The sequence below is a fragment of the Nicotiana attenuata genome, chromosome 5, assembly GCF_001879085.1.
Source record: "Nicotiana attenuata strain UT chromosome 5, NIATTr2, whole genome shotgun sequence".
Classification (NCBI taxonomy): Eukaryota; Viridiplantae; Streptophyta; class Magnoliopsida; order Solanales; family Solanaceae; genus Nicotiana; species Nicotiana attenuata.
In genome coordinates this window covers 18,283,808-18,294,761 of record NC_031993.1, presented here as the reverse complement: position 1 = coordinate 18,294,761, position 10,954 = coordinate 18,283,808, and the positions used below count along the sequence as shown (strand labels likewise).

The following is a 10,954-nucleotide window of genomic DNA, read 5'->3' as shown; positions in this document are numbered from 1 at the left end:
ATTTTTGTTGAAAAAGCACGTGCTTAACCTCGGATTGAATCAAGGCTTGAAGATTCGAAGGTTCTCTCCAAATTCCTTACTACCTGAGTTTCAGTTTAGGTATTTTTCGTTTTTTTTCTTCTTTTATCTTTTCCTATGTTTGTACGTTTTTTTGTTTTCTTTTTATCTTCTGCTTCATTTTTCTTTTCTGGATTTCCATGTGTTTTCTAGTTTTTCCAGACCCGTTTTCATGCATGTTAGGTCAAAATCTTTTCATTAACTAGTTTAATTTTAATTTAGTCAAGGTACATTAGTTTACAAGTAATTTAGCCTAGGTTTTCTTTTAGTTTGTTTAAAGACCATTTCAGTGTTCGTATTTGCTGGGCTTGTAGAATATATTTGGACAATTATGGTGATTGGGTTTTGGGATATCTCTGACCCATTTGGCAAAGAGCAGCCCGCCCAATTTGGTTTAGTTTATTGGGTCAAATTTTGACCCATTTTTGGTCTGGTTCTGAATAGTAAAATTCAGGGGGTTAAGGGGTAATTTGGGTAGTCCAGGTTAGAGAATCTTTCACAACAGAATGGGAAGCTTCTAGTGAGGGGTCCTTTTTGAATTTCAGAAATATGAAAGGTAAAACTTGGGTAGCAAGTCAATAATTTAGGGTCACCTAAGCTAAAATGAAAATTCAAAAAGGGGCAAGGGGTAAAAAACCAAAATCTGAGAGCTGCCCTATTTGCTTGCCTATAAAGGCACCATTTCTTGCCTTAGAAGGCAGGTTGGAGGAGCTAAAAAAATCCAGAAACAAAGGCTGCTTAATTTTACTCTTTTAGAAAGTTTTTCCAAGTAAAGATCATTAGCATTGTATTTCANCCCCCAACTGCACCCCCCACTTTTTTCGTTCTCCCTCCTAATTTTCACCCAAAAATTATTTTACCTTGAACCTATTCTCATCCAATAGACAAAATCCATTGTAATTTCCAGATAACACTTATCTAAAGAGCAAAGGATGAGTTGTTCGTTTTTAATGGAGAAGTGAATCTGCTTTTTTGAAGGAAAAAAAAATTTGTTCAGTTTATCTGAAGTGTGCTTTTTGTCAATAATAAGAAACCAATGGAGAATGAAGAGTGATCTCCAGATTTTAATGGTGTGCCGGAGGAATTTCCTGGCAATAGCAGTGATGGAATTGTTGGTGGTAAGGAGAAGAGATGGCGGAGTAGGGAAAAAAATGAAGATAAAGTCAATAGTTTATTTTCCTTTGTGGCACTAGTAATGATGTGGCATCCTACGTGTAGGAGATTGTATTACACGCACCGGCAACCTCCTGTCATATGCGTTTATTTGAACAAATATAAGTGTTCAATTGACAAAATGCTAAGTAGAAGGATCGGGATGACAAAGTGGCACAAGTATAAGTGCCATTTAGGCTATTCTGCCATATATTATTTCTCAATACTTTCCGGTTGTTCTCTAAATCTTTTTATGCTACTCCCTCCGGTCCAAAATAAGTGATTTTTTGGCCTTTTTTTTGTGGTCCAAAATAAGTGATTTTTCGGATTTTAAGAATGAATTAATTATTTTTTTCCTACATTGTCCTTGAAGTAAATGGTGTTGGAATATGTGTTAGGAATGTTTATGTGAGATAGTAAAGGTTAATATGGTGAATTTCATTGCTAATTAATGCTAAAAGGTGGATTTCTTAATCTGTGTGAAAACATCCAAAAAATTACTTATTTTGGACCGGAGGGAGTAAAAAACATGAGGCTATAAACTTTTAAACCAACAACACAGGAGGGGGGGGGGGGTTGAGGGTGCAGAAAAACAAAAAAATAGAAATTTGAAATTGTAAAAAAAAAAAATGACGGTAAAAAAATAATTTTTTTTTTTGTGCGGGAGGCGGGGTGGGGTGGAGGGGTAGTAGGGTGGGTGGTAAAGGAAAAACTGAAATTTGAAAAAAAAAACTATTTTTGAAGAGAGGGGTGTGGTGGGTTGGTGAGGGTGGGAAAGGTTGAGAAGGAGTTTTGAAAAATATTTTCCCTTCTCTTGATAAGGAAAACATTTTCCTCCAATTAGAAAAAAATAAATTCATAAGGAAAATATTTTCCAAAACATTTAAGCCAACCAAACAAGAAAAAATTGGAAAACATTTTCCGAAAAATGTTGTGCTCCATACCAAACACACCCATTATATGAAGTTTTCCTCCGATGATGTTTTCGTAAAAAGGAGCAAATTAAATCTATATTTGATAAAAAGTTTGTTCATGTTTTGTCATGTTTAACTTTTAACACAATATGCAAGCAATGACGCAATCTACTATAACACGATAACAATGTTACATGCCCCAAAGTTGATGTGTGTATTTGTGATCATCTTTTCTGTCCTACTCTTCTTCCCCCCTTTTCCTTTTCCCTTTTGGTCATGTTTTTAGTTAATTTTCCAATCCATGGATCTGTGCCTCCAGAAAGTAAATCATTAGGTTATGTAGGGATACTATTTTTCCAGATGACATTTTTAGCTTTTCTTGGTAAAATAGTAAATCCTCTGTGTTGGACATGTTGTCCACATTCCATAAGTTAAAGAACGTACAAGTCAAATTTACTTAGTATTTAAATACCTAGTCTCCCTTTCCGGCCTTCATCCCCATCATTGGTCCAAAAAAAAAAAAAGAGAGAGAGAGAATAGTTTCACATTATTTTAAAAAGTTAATCTAAATAGTCTTTGAACACTTTTAAAAGTATGCATTTGCTTTCTTTTAAATAAAAATCGAAACTTCAATAATACAGTATTTAATCTAACTCTAGATCAAAATAAACAGAACGTGACACATAGAATATGGACTAAAGGATAAGTTATTGGTAGGAGGGCTAAAATCAACTCTACGTCAAATTGCTATCACAATTCAAAAAACAACTATTGGGGAGAGAAATTAGTAGTACTAGTAGACTAGTAGTACGTCTTAGTTGGGGGGTCAATTTGTAGGGCCATATCCCCACCAAATTTGGGTTGGTGAACCAAAAATGACCATATAAAATGCCAGACTCACTACTCTCATTACACCATCGAAAAACCTTCTGTTCCTTCAACTCACCTTACTTTACCCAATTAAGTCATTGTAAAATCTGAACAGAACCAAGAGAAGAAAAAATGGGTTCAACAAGCCAGAGCCAGAGTAACAGTCTAACTCACACAGAAGATGAAGCTTTCTTATTTGCCATGCAATTATGTAGTGCTTCTGTACTTCCTATGGTCCTAAAATCAGCGTTAGAACTTGACCTACTTGAACTAATGGCTAAGGCTGGTCCAGGTGCAGCTATTTCTCCTACTGAATTAGCTGCTCAGCTCTCAACCCAGAACCCAGAAGCACCTGTTATGCTTGATCGGATGCTTAGGCTACTGGCTACTTACTCTGTTCTCAATTGTACTCTTAGAACACTGTCTGATGGCAGTGTTGAGAGGCTTTATAGTCTGGCTCCGGTCTGTAAGTACTTGACTAAGAATGCTGATGGTGTTTCTGTTGCCCCACTTTTGCTTATGAATCAAGATAAAGTTCTTATGGAGAGCTGGTAAGTCCCCTTAATTCTTTTTTAGTATAATATATTTATGTGATTGATTGTTTCTGGCTTCGAGTCGTGAAAACACTAGTGTGAAACAGGTGTCTTCACCTTGTATTTGGCGTGAATACAGAATATTTTGTGCACAGGCTGTTCTTTAATTGCTTCTGATTTCTATCTTGTTTTTGTCTCACTGAATTCAAAACAATCATATATGCCTATTGATGATTCCTATGAAATTCTTGATTATAATTACTCTATTCCTTTACTAATGTTGTTACAGTTTATTACTACAAATCATAGGTCATTTCTCTTTCTTATGCTTTTCCATGGTTATTAACATATTTTTTAGGCAACTTAAAAAAATTAAAAAGTAAAAAGACATAGTATAGTTAATTAAGCCCTAGTGTGCTTTCCCTAACAGCTAAAATTTTTATGGTTTAGGTGTTGGTTGAATTTCAGAATATTTTTTATTTTAATTGAGTTGGTTTTGTGTCTTCGCCATTGTTGACTGCTACCCCGTATTGGAACTTGGCTTTTAATTTCAACAGATTGAATCTAGTCGTTGGAGAAACGACAGACACTTGATGAAAATTATGGATAATATTAGTATAAAGTTTCCTCATTGTATGCGTGGAAAGTGGAAAGGAGGTGGAAGCTCATGTTGACAAGTTTCATATTTGGTTACACTTGTGATAACGTGGGCCACCATAGTTTGAAAAAGAATAATTGGAAGCATTCCGTTTTTCCATCATTATCTGTTAAAAAAAAATTATTCTTTTTTCTAGATGTTTTTGAAGTAATGGAAACAATAATTGAGCACCACAAATACACTATAATAGTAAAGCTGCACTGTTAAACAAACATCAAATTTCAACCTAACATAGGGGACTTGTAATTCCTCGTGTCCACGTATAATCCATAAGTTCATCACTCAAATAGCTATTCAGCTATCTAAAATTACTTAATAAAATCATATTTTTTTTGTTTGTCTAAAATTACTTAATAAAATCATATTTTTTTTGTTTGTAACATCCAAAAATCACTTTTTAACTATGCATATAACATTCAAAATGTGTAATCCCCGACACGGGGGACTTGTGATTCCTCGTGTCCACATATAATCCATTCGTAGGTTGAATGGTTAACAAAACACACCCATTAAAATTTTATTAGTGGAGTCTGGGGATAGTAAAGTGTACGCAGATCTTACCTCTACCCAAAAAGGTAGAGAAGCTGTTTCCGGGAGACCTTCGGGTAGGTCGAATGGTTAACAAAAGTATTATAATTTGATCTGATTTTTTTTTAATCTTTTCGTTACCCCCTAATTTACTTGATTCTCATGTTTGTTATTGCAGGTACCACTTAAAAGATGCAGTACTTGATGGTGGAATCCCATTCAACAAAGCCTATGGAATGACAGCATTTGAGTACCATGGCACAGATCCAAGATTCAACAAAGTTTTCAACCGTGGAATGTCTGACCACTCCACTATGTCAATGAAGAAGATTCTTGAGGACTACAAAGGATTTGAAGGCCTAAATTCCATTGTTGATGTTGGTGGTGGAACTGGTGCTACTGTTAACATGATTGTCTCCAAATATCCCTCTATTAAGGGTATTAACTTTGATTTACCACATGTTATTGGAGATGCTCCAGCTTACCCTGGTAATTAAGCTAAAATCCTTCTCCCCCTTCAGCTACATTTGATTATTAATGGCATTAATGTTTTTTTTCTTATTTGTGTTGCTCATCAATCATTTTCCTAACTTTTAATTAGGTGTCGAGCACGTTGGTGGCGACATGTTTGTTAGTGTGCCAAAAGCAGATGCCATTTTCATGAAGGTAATGCCTAACTACCCCACCCCCACACCAACAAATATTCCATTGCTGCTTTCTTAATCAAAAGATAGGAGAGTACCCATTCTCCCGAAGTTACGGGTCCCTTTCTCCTAAGGAGTTATTCTAACTCATAAACACTTACATTGTAAAGACTTTTTATACTATCATAAACACATCACGAATACTATCAGTGACTATTGTGATAACTAGAGCATAGTGAAATGATTTTTGTGTAACAAAAGAAAGAAAAGTAACTTTTAAGTAATGATCACAAAGTTGAATGACTTTTACGTAACAAAAAAAAAAAAAGTAACTTCTGGGTAATGAATCTAAAGCTGAATGACCACCCATGAAATTTACTGTTATTAATTAGTACTACCACCTATTATGAATTGTCACTTGTAGATCCGCTCCCTGATTATACCAGTATATAAAATTTAAACTCGTTTATCGTCTTGCTTTTATTATTATTTTTTTTTTAAAATCGAAGATGTAATTCAGAGGATAACGTAATATATTGGTGCAGTGGATTTGTCATGACTGGAGCGACGAGCATTGCCTAAAATTCTTGAAGAATTGCTATGAAGCACTACCTGCAAATGGGAAGGTGATAATAGCAGAGTGCATACTTCCAGAAGCCCCAGATACATCACTTGCAACTAAGAATACAGTACATGTTGATATTGTGATGTTAGCACATAACCCAGGAGGCAAAGAAAGGACTGAGAAGGAATTTGAGGCTTTGGCTAAGGGCGCTGGTTTTACTGGATTCCGCAAGGCTTGTTGCGCTTACAACACTTGGATCATGGAATTCAACAAGTAATTAATCGATTCCTTTGGAGGATTAAGCAATATACTGTTCATTTTGCATTTGGAAATTCTACTTTTCTCAGAGTGGCTTGACTGCGAAATAAAAGAAATATAGCTTTTTAACTTGAAAAGATTGATGTTCAAAAGAAAAAAAGGAATTTTAATTTTATTGTATGTATTTCTGTAATACACATGTATTGAAGGAATACTTGTTTTCGACCAATCATATATTTTTGAGATTCTGAGACTTAATTTACATATATTGTACTACTAAATATTTGAATTTATGATTGATGCGCAGTCATAGAAAATTAAAAATGATGAATAACAAACATAGCAGATAAAATGAAAGAAAATCGTCTTGGATGATGAAAACATTCAAATACTGATAACATAGGTTCTTGAAAGATTCATGATCTCACTCAATTAATGTGGACTTAAATATTAGCTATTCATAAAAACAACACTAATTTGTCGCAACTTAGACTTAAATTGTTGTTACACCTGCACATGGGTGGCATACGGGCTGGGTCAAATCAGATGTGGACGGATTATACGACATAGCCCATATTTAATACTATTAGAAAATGGGTTAACCAGCGGATAATAGAATATTCATATCATCCACGGCTTCTTGAATATGATCACTTTTGGTAGATTTTCTAGTTTCTCAAACTTAAGAAACTCACAATTTGAAATTTTACAAATGTAAAAGTTAAACCCATTAGTTATCCATTTTCTAATTGGCTAATATAGTTCTTATTTATAATTGATCTATTTTAAAAAGTTCATTATCCAATCTATTTTTTAATGAATAATATGGGTGAATAACTATTTTTCTTTAACCATTTTGCCGCACCTGCACAAGGTCTTATGTTTGCCAAAAAGTCATCATATAGTCTGGTTAGAGACTTGTACGTTAGTGTAAGAATAAGTATGAAATTTAGAAAATTTAGTTTTGAAGGACTTCTAATTTGACGTAAGACAAATTTTAGTGCTGGAACGAGATGGACCTAAGTAGAGTGAAGTGGTTATAGGAGATGCACATAGTCAAACTCAGGATTGAAATGTAGTTGATATTTAGGAAGTCTTTTTTTTTTTTTTTTGAGCAAGCAAAGATATTTATATTAATACTACGTAGGGCTTAAAACATTAAGACATTGCCCATGTCACATAGGACGCATTGGTTACCTAGTACTAGAACATTACAAGCGTCAGTAGCTAGATACTTAACAAAAACACATTGTTCCTTTTGGACCTTCATTATAAATGATTCAACAAAAAGCGGAGGCTGCGCATAGTATTTTTTCATCCATGTCTGTGCGTCACTCTTCTTTGCTAGCTGGTGGGCCACTTCATTCTCTTGCCGGAAGACGTGTCTGAGGACCACTTCCTTCTCCTGGTAGATTAATAACCTGCACGCGTTAACAATATCGTCATACATTTGATTACCTTGGCGTATACCATGGATTACCTCAGTGGAGTCTGTTTCTATTTTTAGTGGGAACAGTTTTCATTCTTGAGCTATTTGAAGACCTTCGAGTAGAGCCAGGAGTTCTGCTTCCAATGAACCATTTGTAAGAGCGAATTTTGTAACACCTACAATCCAATTCCCACTTGTGTTTCTGAATACACCTCCCAAGCCACTCTTTTGGTTGTTTTTGTAGCTTGCATCTATATTTAATTTATACCATCCCTTTGGAGGTTTTCGCCATCTTATATTGATAGGCTTTCTCTTCGAGGGCTGTGACAATTTCCAGTTAGAAGCTTGTATTTTATTAATCTTTGCATGATGTAGTCGATATTGATAGGGTTAGTAGTGTTGTTTTGGTTGTTATTTCTATTTATCCAAATATTCCATAATACAAAAAGGAAAAAAGACTTCCAGTTTATACAACTATTTCTAAGGTTGTGGTCAAAGTCTTTTATTTGCATAAGCCAATGAATGTCCGTTGGTTGATAATAATTTGACCATCCCGCACTGTCCCAAAAAGGACTAGTCGTTTTACAGGTGAAGAAAATATGGGTGATGGATTCTTCTTCCGTTTTACATATTGGACACATGGGGTTTATGTTAATACCCATATGTGCTAGGTACGTTCTACATTGCACTCTATTATGTAGGCATTGCCATAGGAAGAAGTTGATTTTATTTGGACAATTCAATTTTCAAATCCATTCAAAATCTATTTCTCTTGCTTTAGGTGGGTCAATTAGGTCATAGTAAGACTTTGTGGTAAAAAAGAAACCTTTAGTGTTTTGTGACCATATAGATATGTCACAAAGCGGACCCCTAGTACGAATCCTTACCTTTGAAATATGCTCCTTAATGTCCTCGGGGAATGTTTAGAGAACTTTGTGAAGTTCTAATTATGATTGTTATAGATATTCCTAATTTTTAGAGAGTGGTAGACAATTGAGAGAGGACCCTCAACGGTGCTTCTAAGGTTTTTTGTATTTAGGATCCAATTTATATACCAAATGTTCATATTGGATTGTTGGTGGGGTGACCAAATAATGCCTTTGGTGCAAAACTCCCACCCTTTCAAAATAATCTTTCAAACGAAAGAGTGGGGGTTCTTGGATTTGCTAGTGCCATAGGAGGTGATAATATTTTGCCCATGATGTAGTTGTGTTAGTGAGCAGTCTCCACGCTAGGCTTGTTAATAGGCTAATATATTTTGTACTAGCATTTCGTATGCCTAGGCCACCATTGGACTTTTGTTGGCACACAGTAGACCATTTAATTAGATGGAGTTTGTTCTTCTCAGTTGTTGTTCCCCATATAAAATCTCTTTGTATTTTATCATATTCAAGATTTTGTTTGGGAGTAGGGTGTATTACATATAGTAGTTAGAGATTGAATTAAGGCAAGCTTGGGCAAGAGTGATTCTTCCTGTATGTTAATAAACTGAGTCTTCCGGTTAGCTAGTCTAGCCCTCATTTTGTCTATAATAAATTGGTAATCAGCAGGTCTTGGGTTTTTGGTTAGGATTGGGAATCCCAAATATCTACCAACAGAGTCACTTTTTTTTAAGTCCCAGGCTGCTAGTAATATCCTTAACAATGTTAGGTGAGCAGTTGTTAGAGAAAATAATTTTTGATTTTGTAGTATTTATACTTTGGCCTGATAGGCTACAAAAATAATTTAGACCGGGCCATTAATGTTAGGTCATCCGCGAAAAATAGGTATGAGAATTAGGGGCTTCTTCTTCCTGTAATAATAGGGTCCCAATTATGTATATCTACTTGGTAGTTAATAAATCTAGAGAACATCTCCATATAAAGTAAAAAGATATATGGCGATATAGGATCACTTGCCTAATTCCCCGACTTGGTTCAAATAAATTGGTGATTGTACCATTTACTAGGACCCCTATTGAGCTAGTGGAAATACAATTTAGTAAGAGTTTGGAGAATTTAGGGGGGAAAATTAAAGTTTTTGAGGGTGCGATAGATAAATGACCATTCAAGGCAATCAAAGGTCTTTTCAAGGTCGATTTTTAAGATCATTTGACCATGCTTTCCTTTCATTTTTTTAAGTTTGAGACTAACTCTTGGATAATGATTGCATTATCGGAGGCTTTTCTGTGTTTCATGAAGCTAGTTTGGAAAGGACTAATAATATGTTCTAGGAATGGCTTGAGACGATTTGCTAGGATTTTGGTAACCGTCTTGTACATAGTATTGCAAAGGCTAATGGGCATAAAAGAATTTATATTGTTAGCATTTGAAATTTTTGGAATTAGGTATAGGTACGTTTTGTTATTGTCACTAGGGATTTGTTGGGTGTTAAAAATATCATGACAAAGGTTCTTGACAGATTGCCCAATAATATGAATATTTTTGAAGAAAAAAATGAATGAGGCCATCCGGCCCAGGAGCTTTAAAATGTTTAAAGGAGAAGATTGCTCTCGTAATTTCACTATCCAACAATGGATTGTCTAAAGTTATTAGATCATATTTATAGTGACTATAGGGGCTTGTTTTTATGCTATTCCAATCAGTACTTAAGTGAGAGGTAGTGAAAGTATCCCTAAAGTAATTGCAAACATGTGACATGATCAAGTGCTGATCATTTAGCGTGTTTCCAGCCTCGTCCTTCAAATAGGTAATCTTATTTCTCCTCCTCCTATTTGATGCGGATAAATGAAAAATCTTGGAATTAGCATCTCCTAAACATCATTTTCTAGTAGTCCTCCTCTATTCTAAGAATGTCATTATAATCTTTTTTGAGGCTAAGCTCTAGTATACGAAGAAAGTCAATGTTCGTGTAATTCCTAGAGTTTTGGATCCCTTTAGTTTTGCTTAAAAAAATAATTTTACCAAAAATATCTCCAAAAGTCTTGTCCTTCCATGACTTAATGCTAGTTTCAAAATTCTTACTAGCACTGCAATAATCTATTTCATTCCAATTCATGCTAACTAGGTTTTGAAAGTCGGGTTGTCTACACCAAAAAAATTCTAATCTAAACGGTATTTTATTATCTTGTCTACCTCTAGGAATTAATTCTACTAAAAGTGAATTATGATCTGAGTATGTTTTAGGAAGGTGGATTACTGAGCAATTAGGAAAAACTTCAAACAAGTCCTCATTTCCTAAAATTTTGTCTAGTCGCTCCATGATGAGTCCCTTTTTTCTCTTCCTATGATTTGACCACGCATATTTGCAACCCTTATAGCCAATGTCCATTAAATTGCAATTACTAATTTTTGACCAAAAAGGATCTATTACTGTTTAAAAGTCTCCCCATAATTTTTCATTTGAT

The 10,954-nt window shown here is 34.7% G+C and overlaps 1 protein-coding gene across 1 annotated transcript; it reads left to right on the top strand.

The window, feature by feature from the left end:
* LOC109225432 (caffeic acid 3-O-methyltransferase-like) lies at window positions 2,966-6,437 on the top strand. The gene is given in 5 exon segments (XM_019390095.1): window positions 2,966-3,544; window positions 4,891-5,201; window positions 5,314-5,378; window positions 5,902-6,147; window positions 6,149-6,437. Coding segments are annotated over 5 exon segments (1,095 nt in total). The 5' UTR covers window positions 2,966-3,125; the 3' UTR covers window positions 6,203-6,437.